The 15,714-nt window shown below is 50.8% G+C and overlaps 1 protein-coding gene across 8 annotated transcripts in view; it reads right to left on the reverse strand.

The window, feature by feature from the left end:
* The window catches only part of PACC1 (proton activated chloride channel 1), a 160,833-nt gene that overhangs the window by 23,126 nt on the left and 121,993 nt on the right, over positions 1-15,714 (reverse strand). For 3 of the 8 annotated variants that reach the window (XM_089312155.1, XM_070055264.2, XM_089312156.1), the window contains one exon: positions 5,230-5,326. Coding sequence is in view for 3 of the 8 variants with exons in the window: in XM_089312153.1 (XP_089168279.1) it covers positions 5,230-5,326; positions 7,125-7,250 (223 nt within the window). In the remaining 5 variants the exon portion in view is untranslated. Of the gene's footprint in view, positions 1-5,229; positions 5,327-6,440; positions 6,659-7,124; positions 7,267-7,432; positions 7,645-15,714 lie in introns of those variants that run through there. The other 5 variants (XR_016219611.1, XM_002717522.6, XR_016219610.1 and 2 more) reach the window with 4 other exon arrangements.

Raw genomic sequence — 15,714 nt, forward strand, 5'->3', positions numbered from 1 at the left:
CAGTAGAAGACAGCCCAAGTGCTTGCAGCCCTGCACCTGCGTGGGAGACCGGAAAGAAGCTCCTGGCTTTGGATCAGCCCAGCTCTGGCCATTGTGGCCATCTAAGGAGTAAATCCATGGATGGAAGACCTTTCTGTCTGTCTCTCCCTCTCTGTACCTCACTCAAGTAAATAAAATCTTTTAACGAAAAAATGTTAGGCCTGGAGCTATGAAACTATTAGAAGAAAATACAAGGGAATGCTTTATGACATTGTTTTGGGCAAGGATTTTTTTTTTTTTTTTTTTTTGGCAACAAAAGGAAAAACAGAGAAAGCAGATTATATCAAACTAAAAAGCTTCTGCATAGCAAAGGAAACAATCAACCAAGGAGACAGACAGTCTACAGAACAGGAGAAAACTGTCTGCAAACTACACATCTGATAAGGAGTTAATATCCAGAATAATTAAGGGGCCCAGTATTGTGGTGCAGCAGGTTAAGCTGCTGCTTGTGACACCTACCACAGTACCAGCTGCTCCACTTTCAATCCAGCTTCCTGCTAATGTACCTAGAAAGGTACTGAAAGATGGTCCAAGTGCCTGGGCCCCGGCCACCCACATGGAAGACCAGGACGGAGTTCCTAGTTCCTAGCTTCAACCTGGCCCAACCCTGGCTGTTGCAGCCATTTGAGGAGTGAACCAGCAGATGGAAGATCCTTTTCTCTGTCTCTCCCTCTCTCTTCAACTAATAATCTTTAAAAAAAAAAAAAAAAAAAAAATTAAGTATCTTAAGAGCAAAACACCAAACAACTCAATTTACCCAATTTAAAAACAGGCAAAAGATTCAAACATTTCTCAAGAAATGACCAATAGGTAAATGAAAAGATGCTCTAATCACTGATCATCAGAGAACTGCAAATAAAATCACGATGAGATACCATCGCACTCCAGTTAGAATGGCTGTTATCCATAAGAAACAACAAATGACACTGGTAAGGCTTAGAAAAGGGGAACTCATACACGGTTGGTGGGAATGTAAAATAGCATAGCCAGTAATGGAGGGTCCTCAAAAGACTAAAAATAAAAATGATCATATGATCCAGGAATCCCACCATTTAAGTATACATCCAAAGGAAACAAAAATCAGTACGTCACAGTGATCTCTACACACCCATGTTTTCTGCCAGCACTAATCAATTAGCCAAGATTTGGAATTAATCTGAATATCTAGTGGATAAAGAAAATGTGGGCTGTATACCTAATGGAATATTATTCAGTCATAAAAAGGTGAAATCCTGTAGTTTGTGACAACATGGACTTGAACACTGTCTAGATTTCACGTATGATCTCACTCATATGTAGAATCTAAAAAAGCTGACTTCATAGAATTACAGTGGTTTCCAGAGACAAAGGTGTGCAGAGAGGACTGGGAAAAGGATGGTCAGGTGTTCTACTGTACACCAGGGAGATGACAGTTAACAACAATAATATATCACATATTTCAAAATAGCTGGAAGAGGTTTAGGGTCCTCTCACCATGCAGAAATAATAAATGAATGAAGTGATGGATGTGTCAAATACTCCAATTTGATCAATTGTACTCCATAAATATATATACTACGTATCAGTTTAAAAAAAAAAACAAAAAAACACTAGTATAATAGAAGCTGCCTGGGATCGGACACTGCCTGATTCAGTCTGTTTACTAGTCAATGCGGTCTTCTACTTAACCTCCCTTAGCCTAAAAATGAGGCTATCTATAAAATGAAGATAACCACCTGGGGGTGAGGGAGTGGGGAGGATGGTGTATGACACAGAGGTTAAGACACCATCTGGGGGCCAGCACTGTGGTGCAGTGGGTAAAGCCGCCACCTGCAGTGTCGGCATCCCATATGGGTGCCAGTCTGAGTCCTGGCTGCTATACTTCCAATCCAGGTCTCTGCTATGGCCTGGGAAAACAGAAGATGATGGCCCCAAAACCTTGGGCTCCTGCACCCACGTGGGAGACCCAAAAGAAGTTCCTGGCTCCAGATCGGCGCATCTCTGGCCATTATAGCCATCTGGGGAGTAAACCAGCAGATAGAAGACCTCTCTCTTTCTGTATGCCTTCAAATAAATAAATAAACCTAAAAAAATAAATAAAAAGATGCCTGCATCCCATATCCCAGTGTCTGGGTTGGAGTCCCAGCTCTGCTTCTGATTCCAGCTTCCTAGGAGGCAGCGAGTGATCGCTCAAGTACTTGAGCTTCTACTCCCACATGGGAGATCGAGGCTCCTGGTTTTGGCGTGGCCCAGCCCTGATTGCTGCGGGCATTTAGCAAGATCTCTGTCTCTGTATTTCAATAAAATAAAAACTATTTTATCAAAACAGAATAATATGGGCAATGGGTATGACAGAGTCTTGGCACAGTGGCAGCAGTCAGATAACACTATTTGTGGGAATAGCACTATGGCGCGCAGGTTAAACTGAGGCCAGTAACTGCCAGCATTCCATATGGGCACCAGTTCGTGTACTGGCTGCTCCACTTCTGATCCAGCTCCTGCTAGCGTGCCTGGGAAAGCAGTGGAAGATGGTCTGGGTCCTTGTCTCCTGCACCCACATGGGAGACCTAGGGGAAGCTCCTGGCTCCTGACTTTGGCCTGGCCCAGCCATGGCGTTGCAGCCATGGAGAGTGAACTAGTAGATGGAAGAGCTCTGTCTCTCTCTCTTGTTCTGTAACTCTGCCTTTCAAGTAAACAAAAAAATCTGAGGGGGGGGGGGACGAAGAAAGAAAACACTATTTGCCCCACCACTCTCTTCTTCACAATTCTTCTCAATGGAATAGGCATAATTATAGAATTTCCTGTCCTGCTCCCCTTCCCCATTAATACAGGTACCAAAAGGAACAGAACTCAGCTTTCCAGTTCACCCAAGAAGCTGTCCCATTCACTCACTCAACAAGTCTTTACTGAGTGGCCAGGGCCAAGGTAGTATGCAAAACAGACAAGTGTCTGACCTCAAGCTTCATTCTGATAGAAAAGACAGATATTAATAAGTCAGATAAATACAGCATTCCCGGGCCGGCGCTGTGGCATGGCAGGTTGAGCTTCCACCTGCGATGCTGTCATCCCATAAGGGTGCCTCTTATGTCCTGGCTGCTCCACTCAGGATCCAGTTTCTGCCAAAGAACCTGGGAAAGCAGCAGAAGACAGTCCAAGTACTTGAGCCCCAGCCACTTGCATGGGAGACCGGGAAGAAGCTCCGGGCTTTGGCCTGGCCCAGTCCTGGCCATTGTGGCCATCTGGGGAATGAACTAGTAGAAGACAGATCTCTATCTCCCTCTCTCTGTATAAACAAATCTTTAAAAATAAATGAATACACCATTCCACAGCAATAGCTGCAAAGGAAAGACACATTGCTATGCTCTGGATATTAGTCTGGGTGACCCTCAAAACATCCACACATTAAAGGCTTGTCCCCAGAATGGTGCTACTAGGAGGTGGTGGATCCTTTTAAGGGGTGGGGTCTTGTGGGAAGTGCTAAGGTCACTGGGGACTTTGCCCTTCAAGGGGATCCTAGGATCTCTGTCTCTGCTTCCTGTTTTGAGATGTGACTGTTGGCTCCTGCACACACCCCCACCATTGTCATCCATTTCACTCTCACCAGAAGCTAAACCAAAACCTCCCCCATAAGATCTTGGACTCCAAACTTTCAAAACTGTGAGTTACATAACCTTTTCTCTTTATAAAATCAGTTACCTCCATTTATTCCATTGTGGTAACACAAACCTGAGTAGTACCATGTGTCCATGAGAGACAAGTGATCTGGCCAGGTCAGGAAAGGTTAAAAAGAAAAAACAAAGGAAAGCATCAGCTGAGAGCTGAAGAATGATTAGTCATTAACTAGGTGACAGAACAAAGAAAATTCCAAGCAACAAAATAAACAGGGGCGCTGTGGCATAGCAGGTAAAGCCACATCCTGCAGTGCCAGGATCCTATATGGGCACCAGTTTTAGTCCCGGCTAAAATCCAAGTTCTCTGCTATGGCCTGGGAAAGCAGTAGAAAATGGCCTAAGTGCATGGGCCCCTACACCCATGTGGGAGACCCGAAAGAACCTCCTGGCTCCTGGCTTAGGATCAGCTCAGCTCCAGCCACTGTGGCCATCCTGGGAGTGAACCAGCAGATAGAAGACCTACCCCCAACCCTGTGTATGTGTGTGTAGATCTGCCTTTCAAATAAATAAATAAAATCCTAAAAAGAGAGAGAGAGAGAGAGAGAGAGAGAGAGAGAGAGAGAAAACAACAAAAAGGTCCTATGGTGCGAAGAAATGAAATCTAAAATAAGAGACTGGCAGAGGGGCAGAGAAAAAGGGAATGAAAGGAAGAAAAAGAATGACTCTGAAGTTCAGCTGCATGAGTGGTAGTGCTATTCTTGTAAACAGGAAACATTAGAAGAGGACCAAGTAGAGAACAGGCAAACCAAGAGGTCAATTCTGAACATGTGGCTCATAGGGCACCTTCGAGACATTCTCACAAGGTATTACCTGCAAACTGGTTGTAGAGGCTACAGGAGTCAGGAGTGTATGGGTAACCTCTGGGCTACAGATGCAAACTCGGGAGTTTCATGTGAACAAGCAGGGGCTGCAGCAGGGGAGCAGGCCTGGGTAAGATAGCCAAGAAGCGATAGGAGGAGGTCCACAGTAGTCACTGAACCCCCCACGCTGCAGGGTGACTGCAAAGGCGTCTGGAAGGAGTAAGCTGAGGAGTTCCAGCAGGGAAGCTAAGGGAGCAGATGTATCCAGGAGCGAGCAGCCCACAGATGCAGCTGTGAGGCTCCAGGAGATGCCAACTGACTCACGGGCCTCTGTTCACCCAGTGGGGCAGCAGCACGGTGGGGCCTGGAGAGCCTCCCAGACAGCTCTGGACGTGGCCCAGATATGAGAGGCTCACCTGCCAGAAGCTCCCTGGGAAAGGAGGCATGGGAGAGCACAGACGCAAAGCAATGTGCCATTGTATCCAGTGCCCGGGCCTCAGGAACAAGCTCCAACTGGGCTACAGACAAGAGCAGACACCACGCTACACACTCTGTCCCGAGGCTGGTTAAATATGTATGGCTGCGAAACTAGGGCAATACTTGACACCAGACACCAAGGTCCCGGGCAAGGGGCTCTTCCACTCCCACAGCTGGCAAGATGCCTGGGCTGGAGCTTCCAGCGGCAGCAACAGCACAGTACCACTTCCAGCACTTGCACCCCCAGCACGGAACCCACTCACCTGGTAAGATGCCCGGACTCTGGATTTTGACCGACTCCTTGTCCCGCTCGTCTGCCTGCTCCGAGTTCTCAACAACCTGGTCCAACTCCTCACTCAGCTAGCGGGAAGAGCAAAGACAGCAAACAGGTCAGCTCCATCAGCCTTGCTTTTCCAGATTAGAATAAGGAAGTAAAAGCACTAGTCAACTGTCTGAAAAGAAGCCACATGACATAGGGTGTGTTATACCAATTGTACAGATTAAGAAAGTAAAGCTCAAGAAACTTCCTATTGGGTTTCGAGGACTACCATAATAAAGCACCACACGCTGGGTGGCTCCAGACAACAGAAATGTCTTTTCTTACAGTTCTGGAGACCAGAGGTCTTAAAACCAGCTGCTGGCAGGGTTGTTCCTACTGAAGAGTTCTGCAGGAGAATCTGTTCCACGCCTCCCTCCCAGTGTCTGGGGAAGCCAGCCACCCTTGGCATATCTTGGCTTGTGGCCACATCCAATCTCCCACCTCCACCTTCACAAGGCATTCTCTCCGCATCCTCACGTGGTCATCTTCTTTAAGGACACTAGTCATGTTGGATTGCTGGCCCAGCCTGCTCCAACATGATCTTGTCCTAAACTAACCACATCTGCGATGACCCTAGTTCCAAGCCAGGTGATGGGAGTTAGGATTTCAACCTGTTTTTCCGAAAACACAATTCAACCCACAATGCTTCCCATGGCCATACAACCAGTGAAAGAGCCAGCAGTCAAACCCAGCTTGCTCTACATCTAAAGCCCATGGTGTTAACCACTTCCCAAAGGAAGAGGAAATGTGGCTTGGGGTCTGCTGAGAGAGGAAAAAGGAACAGCGAAGCTGGAATCAGCTGTCTGGGACTCTGGCTGAAGTCCACTCACTCTGGTTGCAAACGGAAGAACCAAGTGTGACAGGCAGTCCAGGTGACAAGTGTCAGTTAGCAGCTTGCTGGCAGGCAAGGGCGACCTCACCTGATCAGGGCTCTCATCTATCAAGTGGGGGAAGGGATGTCACTAAGGAGGGCAGAAGGGAAGACCATCAGCAAGTCTCCACAGTGCTAAGAGGGCAGGGAAGCTCAAGGCCAGAGTCTGGAGGAGGAGCCACCACCGAGCTGGGAGGCACAGTAAGGGGATAGCTGTCTCAGCGCTTTCTTGGGCTCACAGTGTCATCGCTTAAGGTTTCAAGGCTTAGTCATTAAAAACTCACCTCCGGAGAGGGGGCTTTTCCATGCCTTCCACCACCAGGGTGCCCCCAAAACGCAAATGACTGCATCCTTGGCCTTCCCCCTCGCAAGCAGGATGACTACCTGGATTTCGGTAGCACCTTTATGAGCCCTGCTAGGGGAGGGGGCCATGTCTGCATGGCAGGTGCAGGGTGTGATTTAGCCAAGACCCTGAAGCTAAGAAGCTGGAGCTGCCCACGTCCTGTAAACAAAGAGTTATTCAGGGAGGGGTCTCCGCCTGTCAGGCACTGAGCTAACTAAGCACTTTTCGGGAGGGGAGATGGCAAAGGCAATGGAAGATACAGCTGCTGGTGCGTGACGGAGCGACCCTGGCAAGTGCCGCCGGGGCCACGGTGCGGGGAACAGGCGAGAAAGGTCCGCAAAGCTGACCGAGGTTGGGGGCCTGGGAGGGGGAGGGGAGCAGAGCACTGGCGCTAACACGGCGGGGGGAGCCGGGAGCAAGCGCTGGTCTGAAGGAAAGGCTGGAAGCTCAGCAAGGCAGACAGGAGACAAAGAACTGGTAAGTGACCGCTGAAGTCGCGGGAGGTGCGGCTGCAGCGAGCAGCGGCGACAGCGCTTTTTCAAAGTTGGGCGGCCGGCGAGACGAGAGGTCATTATTCCCGTCCACCACCGGCCCCCGGGGCCCTGGGGCTTCGCCCGATACCCACCCGCAAGGACGACGCAGGCGCTTCCACTAGCTGGCCACGCCGCGCACTGGGCCCGAGCCGCTGCAAGCTTTCACCTGCTGGCTCCGGCGACCTGACTCCATCCCTCGGCCAGGCGAACGGCAGCATCCGGGGCGGCTGGGCGCCCGCTTCCCTCCTCTGCACCCCCTCAGGCCCCGAGAACCCGTCTCCGGGCGCCCCGACCCCGGCCTCCGATGCGCCTTCGCCGCGCAGCCCGGACGCCCACCCGCAGACCCCCGGGTCCCCGCCTCACAAGAAAACTTCCCTTCCGTTCCCCCGCTCCCTCCTACCTCCTGATAGGATGTGGAGAGCTCCTGCCGGATCATGGCACTGACCGGAGCTGGGGCACGCCTGACCCCGCTACCTCCAGGGAGGTGCAGCGAGCGAACACCTCAGCCGCAGTGCCGGGACCAGCCGGCTCGGCGACGCGAAACCGGTTCCGAGGAGCGTCTCAGACCTGGCGTGGCGGCACTAGGCGCATGCGCCCCGCTCTCGCCGCAGCGGGGGGACCGCGAGGAGCTTGCTGGGAAATATAGTTCTGGGCGAGGCGCGCCTCGGCAGCCGCGGGTGGCAAACGGCGCGCGCAACCCGGGCCTCAGAGCACGAACCCGTGCGTCTCCTGCTTCCCGTCTTGGTTGGAGCGGGAGAGACGGAGAAAATGAGTGGGAAGTGGAACAACGGGGCTGGGTCAGGTGCGTGGGAAGGCCTGTCTGTGTAGAATTCCAGGAGGAAGCTTGGCCTGGCTCTTCACACCCTTAATAAACACCTAGAAAGCACTTAGTATGTTAGAAAGCGGTGTGATCCGGGAGGGCGCTTTTCTCGGGAAACTGAGATGCCTTGATTCTGGAAGGGCGAGGCCAGGGATCAGGTGAAGCTTATTGCATCCAGGAATGAGTTACGAGATCCACGTTCTCTCCATTATTCCCCAGGCCTGCTCCTCATCCGCAAATTTCGGAATACCCCGAGCCCTCGCTCCTCTCTTCACCTTAATGCAGCTGCTAAGCCGTGCCCTGCCTCGCGGGGCCTTGGCAGAGCCAAAAGGCATGGTGCACCAGCGAACCACCCAAAGGTGCTGGTCAACCACGACAGAAACCTCAAGCCCTAAATGGAGCAAAGAACTGGGCGTTGGCCCTGCGGCGGGGTGAACCTGCCCACAGCCTCTTCCTCCCCTCCCGCTGCCTGAACAGCTGTTCTGTGCGGCCTTGAGGCGGATAGAGGGTGCTTGTTAGGCCTGGGTGAATGCCACTCTGTGTAGCGCACAGCTGCTGCCTGCAGCCCTCCCCACTGAGGCTACTCAGCACCCCCCTCCCCCCCGCAGCGGCAAGCACGGGGCACCAGCCACATCAGACCAGAGTGTTAGCCTTGGGAAGTCTCAGGGCCTCGCCTCCTACATCCATTACATTGTAGGTACTCAACAAGGGTTTGCTAAATTTGTGAATGGAACATTTATTCCAGCCATTTCATGGAACAGTTGTTTGCCAAAACAAGTAAATGGGAACAAAGGACAAATTAAATTCCTTATTTAATACAAGGGCGGCTGAGAGAACAAGAGACACAACCACAGAATTTTAGACCTAGAAGGAACAAAAGGAATCCACCCCTGTCCTGTGATATCTCTCTACTCTGTGGAGGCAACCAAAGTGGAAACTTGCAGGCGGCCACCTTTGAAGGAGACACTGGCTGATATAATATTCAGAGCTGGGCAGTGGCCTACAGAAATGAATCAGATGCCCAAGGTCAGATGGCCGTGCTAGTGTGGAAAGACAGGCTGTGAACGTGGAAATACACAGTTTTCCGTCCTCGCTCCTCCTGTTCCCTTCCATGCACACACCCATCAGGCTTTAGTCCCTTTGCAGGAACAGTGCTGGTGAAAGTCACAAATGACCTCATGGCTGTCAGATCAGAGGGCGTCCCTCTAACTCCTCTTTCTAGATGTTCCAGCTGCATCGGCCCTGGCTGACCTGTCCTCCCTTCCACGCTGTCCTCCCCTGGCCACCAGGACACTACACACTCCCACTTTGCTGCTACTTCACTTGCTGCTCTCTCTGTCGCCTTTGCTGGTCTTTCATTTCAGCTCTACAGGGAGGCCTCCCCCAAAGCTCCATCTTCCATCTCCTTTCTACTCACTGCCTAGGGCCTAAGGGAATGGTCTCCTGTAGACTCACAGTTTGAATTATCTTCTGTATCCTAAGGAGTTGCATTATGGGTTAAAATGTGTCTCTCCGGGGCCGACACTGTGGCACAGTGGATTAACACCCTGGCCTGAAGCATCCCATATGGGTGCCAGTTCAAGACCCGGCTGCTCCACTTCAGATCCTGCTCTCTGCTGTGGCCTGGGAAGGCAGTGGAAGATGACGCAAGTCCTTGGCCCCTGAACCCACATGGGAGACCCGGAAGAAGCTCCTGGCTTCTGGCTTTGGATAGGCCGACCGTTACAGCCAATTGGGGAGTGAACCAGCGGATGGAAGACCTCTCTCTCTCTCTCTCTGCCTCTCTTCTCTCTGTGTAACTCTGACTTTCAAATAAATAAAAATCTTTAAAAAAAAAAACTAAAATGTTTCTCTTCAAAGTATGTTGAAGTCTTTATTTCTCTGGCAAAATAAATAAATGTTTTAAAAGTAAAGAAGCAATTCAGGGCTGGCATTGTGCCATAGCAGGTAAAGCCGCTGCCTGCGACGCCAGCATCCCATACCGGTGCCAGTTCGAGTCTCGGCTTCTCCTTTTCCAATCCAGCTCCCTGCTAATGTGCCTGGGAAAACAGTAGAAGTGCTTGGGCCCCTGCACCCACGTGGGAGACCCAGGTGAAACTCCTTTGAACCAGCCCAGCTCCAGCCATTGAGGCCAAAATGGTGATTGAACCAGCAGATCGATCTCTCTCTGTGTGTAACTCTGCCTTTCAAATAAACAAATAAGTAAATATTTTTTAAAAATAAAGAGACAATTTAAGAAATATGCTCAAGTCCTAACCCCCGTATATCTCATAATGTGACCTTATTTGGAAATAGAGTTGTTGAAGGTGTGATTAGTGAAGATGATTACACTGGAGTAAGGTGATCCCTTCATCCAATGGGGCTTGGGTCCTTATGAAAAGATGGAAGATAGCGTGTGAAGACAAACACTTAGGGAGAACACCACGTGCCAACAGAGCAGAGGCGGAAGTCATGGAGTCGCAAGCGAGGGTGGATTTTATCACTCACCTGCCGGGGACTGGGCTGCAGCCCTTGACTGAGTAACAGATGGCATCCCAAGGATTTCCAGTTGCCACTGCCAGAAGCCAGAAAGAGGCAACGAAGGAGCCTATCCAGAGTCTCAGAGAAGTCCTGGCCCTGGCAACTCCCTGATTTCTAACTTTTAAGCTCCAGAATCTTGAAAGAATACATTTCTGGGATTTTTATTAGCAATTACTAATTTTTTTAAAAAAAAAGATCTATTAGTTTTCATTTCTTTGCAAGGCAGAGCACCAGTGAAAGAGGGAGAGAATGAATGGAACATCCAACAGCCGGGCTGGGTCAAGCTGAAGCTAAGAGCCAGACACTCACTCCCTCCAGGCCTCTGTCATGGACGGCAGGCACACTCGGTTCTTGTGCCATCATCTGCTGCTTTCCAAGTGCATTAGCAGGAAGCTAGATTGGAACAAGAGGCAGAGCAGGACTCAATCCCAGGCAGTCCAATATGGGATGCAGATATCCCAAGTAGTGGTTTAATTCACCAGGCCACAACACCTGCCTCCACTTCTGGCTTTGTTTTTATTTGTAGCCATCCAGTCTGTGGTACTTTGGCACAGCAGTCCTATGAAATGAACACAATTTCTAAGTCCACACAAATGCACCCCCGAGGCTCAGCAGTGCCTCCACTGGATGTCCACGTGCAGTAGTTGGGGGGTTGGGGTAGCTACTGAAGCTCCAACCCTGAGGCCAGACGGGTCCTCAGTTTGGTTACCACTGATTGACTTTGTGATCTGGGGAGACTTTAATCTCCCTGTGTCTCACTTACCTCATCTGTAATACAGGAACATTACTACCCATTCATAGAACTCTGGTTAAATGAGGTATCAGATGAAAAGACCTAGGACCCCTTCTAGCACATGTGAGTAGTGGAATGTGGCTGGGCAGGTGATTGGCCTACCAGCTGAGATGCCTGTGTCCTGAATTAAGCCCGATGTCAAGGTTTAATACCTGGTTCTGGCTCCTGACTCCAGCTTCCTGCTTATGTGCTCCCAGATGGCTTAAGTAGTTAGGTCGCTGGCACCCGCGTGGAAGACTCAAATTCCCAAATCCCAGCTTCAACTTGGCCCTGCAGGCATTTGGAGAGTGAACCAGCAGATGAGAGCTAGCTCGCTCGCTCTCTCACTCTCTACCCACTACCTGTTTGTCAGTCTCTCTCTTTCTCTGTCTCTCAAATAAATTTTTAAAAATTAAAAAAAAAAAAGCCCTGGACCCCAGAGTTCTCCACCAGTTCTGCCCCTTGCAGTCTCTCTCATGAAGTTCCTCTCCACCCTCTTTTGTGCTGTCACCAAAACTCCTGGAGTCATCCGGCTCCTCGCTTTCTTTTACACCCCACATGGAAATCAGCAAAGCCAGTGGGCTTTCCTTTAAAACATCGTTCACAATCTGACCACCTGTACCACCTCTGTCACCAGCATTTCTCAAGGCTCATTTTCCGCAGCCTCCTGGCTGGTCTCTCTACTTCCCTTCTTACCACATGGTAGTCCGATCCCAATGCAGAAGCCAGGGAGGGTCTGTTCAGCAAAATCAAACATCTGGTAAAACCCCTCCAAAGCCAAACACCCCACTGTGGCCCAAAAGGCCCAGTAGAGTGTGTCCCTCAGCCACCACCTCTCCTAATACTTCAGCGACTCAACTCCAACAGGCTGAGCACAGGTTGGCCTCGGAGCCTTTGCACTGCCTGTTCCCTGTGCCCATAGTGGCCTCCTTCTGGACAATCCCTGAGATCTTTCTCCAGTTGTCAGCTTATCTCGGATGCCTTCTCTAAACACCCTGTTAAAGCAGCAAACTCCATTTCCAGCAACCCCCTGCCCTACTTTTGTTCTTCCTAACACTTATCATTTTCTAAGATTTATTTGTTTGTTTGAAAGGCAAAGAGACACAAAGAGAGAGAGGGAGGGAGGGGGCAAGCATGGAAGATCGGAGGAAAAGAGAGATTTTCCAACCTCTGTTTCACTCCCCAAATGCCAGCAATAGCCAGGACTAGGCCATATGGACTCAGGAACCAAGGACTCCACGCTAGTCTCCCACGTGGGTGGCACCTGCCCTGTCAGAGAGGCGGGCCCAGGCCGGATGGTGGAAGCTGGGTCCTGCTGGGCCTGAGTGTGTCTGCACTGAGATCCAGTCCTGCCTTCCACTGCTCAGCTCTGGCTGGCAGGGACTGGTCCTATGGGCTGTGTTTCCCCTAGGCCCAGTCAAGAGAAGTACTGCCAGAATCTGGAGGGAGTGAGGGCGGGGACACGTGGGAGTCTGTCTGTCCCTTGCTTGGGTGTCTCTAGCAGCTCCCCTTCCATGGCTCCAGCCCCTCACACAAAAGGCCTTGTATGGTTCTGGCTTCAGCCAGGGGACCCAAGCTCTAGACCCCACCTCCACTGGCAGGATGTCCACTTCCTACTGTTGCTAATTTCTGAGTTGCCATTGGGGTGTTGTTTCAGCCTCTCGCATCATAGGTGTGACCAACTCCCTGCACTGCAAGCCATTTTGTTTCAGCCAGAACATTAGTGGAGATGGCTGGAACAGAAGTTCTTGTCTTGACACAAGAATTCAGAAGTGAGACAGAGGGGAGTGGTTAGCAAGGTAGCAAGGTTTAATGGGGTGGTGCATCCATCAGAACAGAGAGGGACACCTCTCCAGATGGAATGTGAGAGAGTGCCCAGCCATTCAGACCAGGGGAAGCAAGGTTACGCAGTTCAATGAAGAGAATACATCTGGCAGCCCAGGCAGGCATCTCAGCAGAGGACAGAGAGCTGAGCTGAGACAAATACATCTGATGGTCCGGGCAGGCGGCTCAGGTAGTCCAGGCAGGCAGCTCAGGAAAAGGCTGAGAGTACAGTTTGTGTTCAGACTGGGGCTCATAAGGGAATGAAGCAGGGCGGGGGTGGGGGACAGTTCTCCCCTCTCTTCTCAACAAAGAGTTTGCTGGGTGTGAAATAGGTAAAATTCCATGCAAGGTGTTATTGCCCAATGTTATCAGGCTGGGTAACCCACTTGGTGCCTGGCAGAGAGGATTCTCCCAGGGAGCCCTCCTTGGGAGGAAGGCTGGGACCACCTATAAAGTTACTGGGGTGCAGGCAGGACTCTGGGCTGCTTCCAAGGTGCTCCTGAGCCTGCCACATTCCTGTCCACAGGTGCTTTGCTTTCCTTAGGGTCCTCTCCCCCACATAAGCTCATTTCTAACTTCCTACCCAACAAGAAGAGTTGGATCCTAGGTGCTTTGAGAAACAATCCTGGGTTCCAGTAGAACACACAAAATCAGTGTGTGTGCACCCCCTGGAGAAATCTGAGGACATACAGACCCGTGATTTAACTGGAGACCCACAGTCAGCATTTCCGGGAGGGGAAGCCTGACGTGATCAGTAGAAATTACAGAGGACCAAGGGGTGCCTAGCATAGAGAAGAGCAAGAGAAAGGACTCAAGGCCAGAGGCAGCACCCCACATAGCAGAGATGGGAGCAAGGAACATCATGTGAGACAGGAAGTGGACAACACTCTCCTTGGGGGGTTTAGAAGAGCCTCGTCCAACCCCAAGGTCCTGCGACACAGTGTCACACAGGGTGTCACGCAGATACTGCCCCACATGGTGACACAGCCTTCTACGTCCACCGTCTCTGCCAATTTCAGCACAATCCTATGACAGAGGCAGGTGTGTCACTGACGTAGGCATGGGGATACAGACAGGGAACAGGTGCTGTTGAGGTCACTCGGCAGTAGCAGCCCATTCTGTGGAATAAGTAAGATGCATAAGTAATATGTAAATAAGTAATAAGTGAAACACACTCACTGGGGAGATGGACAGCCTGGTGATGAGAGGCAGGCTTGGGGACACATAGCTTGGGCTTAAGTGTTGGCTCTGCCGCCTGCTGTGTGACCTTGGGCAAGCAGTTTAAGGTCCCCACAGTTCAGTTTCATTATCTGTAAAATAGGGATTACTAGTTTTTATGCCATTGGGATGTTATAGGACACCCCCAAAACTGGCTGGAGAAATTGCTGTAGAACCCCTAAAACTAGGTCCACTTGCCTGACACACAAGACAAGTACTGATGTCGGGGTAGCGGAGGAAAGGAGGTGTTTCTTGCAAATAACACAGCAAGAAGCTATTGTTTCATCCCTGGGCTCCCAGAGTGGATGAGGCATACAGGTTCTCAGAGGCTGAAGTTGGGGCTGAGAGGTGGGTGTTTAGCTCGCATCCAAGTCCTTGCTTTGTCTACAGTGCTTGTGGCTCTCCTTTGATCGGTAGGCAATAATGTGCTAGAGAAAGAGAGAGGGAGAGATCTTCCATCCACTGGTTCACCTTCCAGATGGTCCCCATTGACCAGGGCTGGGTCAGGCTGAAGCCAATAGCCTGGAACTCCATCCAAGTCTCCCATGTGGGTGGCAGGGGCCCATGTACTGGGGCCATCTTCTGCTGCTTTTCCTGCATTAGCAGGGAGCTGGATCTGGAGTGGAGCAGCCAGAACACAAACTGGCACCCATTTGGGATGGGTGCATTGCAGGCAAAGGCTTAACCCGCAGCACCACAAGGCTGTCCCCTTTTTAGGGAATTGCAACAATAAGAAAGTGAGCTCCAGTCAGTCTAGGGGTTTTGTGTAGGTGGTAGCTACTATTCTTCTCAGGATCTAGAGTTCTAGGAAAAGGAACCCCTTCACTCAGGACTGAATATCCAGATGTTATTTACAGGGGAGTTAAATGACCTCAAGAGTCTGGTGATTAGGGACCCTGTAGGGCCAGCTGTACCACTCAATTCAGTGAGCTAATTTTAATAAGAGGTTGCTTTGCAAACATGAAAGCGGGGCCAGGAAAGTTTCAGCTAAGGAGACTGGGAAACTAGAGCCTTGTGGTTTCTAGCACCTGCATCCGAGGCACGGCGCACTGTATTCTGTTCAGAGACACGGTGAGGAATGAACAAACTAGCACGTGGAAAAGTGCTCAGTGTTTGTTCCTCTCCTTTCTACCCAAACACACTTCCTTGTCAGCTTCAGCCACGCCTGCAGCTTTTTTATTTTTTTGACAGGCAGAGTTAGACAGTGAGAGAGAGACAGAGAGAAAGGTCTTCCTTTTCCATTGGTTCACCCCCTGAAGGGCTGCTGTGGCCAGCGCGCTGTGCTGATCTGAAGCCAGAAGCCAAGTGCTTCCTCCTGGTCTCCCATGCAGGTGCAGGGACCCAAGCACTTGGGCCATCCTCCACTGCCTTCCCGGGTCACATCAGAGAGCTGGCCTGGAAGAGGAGCAACCGGGACAGAATCCAGCGCCCCAACCAGGACACGAACCCAGGCTGCTGGCGCCGCAGGCAGAGGATTAGCCAAGTGAGCCATGACGCCAGCCATCCACGCCTGCAGCTTTAAATATAA

The sequence above is a fragment of the Oryctolagus cuniculus genome, chromosome 13, assembly GCF_051225735.1.
Source record: "Oryctolagus cuniculus isolate XC-2025 breed Fujian yellow rabbit chromosome 13, ASM5122573v1, whole genome shotgun sequence".
Taxonomy (NCBI): Eukaryota; Metazoa; Chordata; class Mammalia; order Lagomorpha; family Leporidae; genus Oryctolagus; species Oryctolagus cuniculus.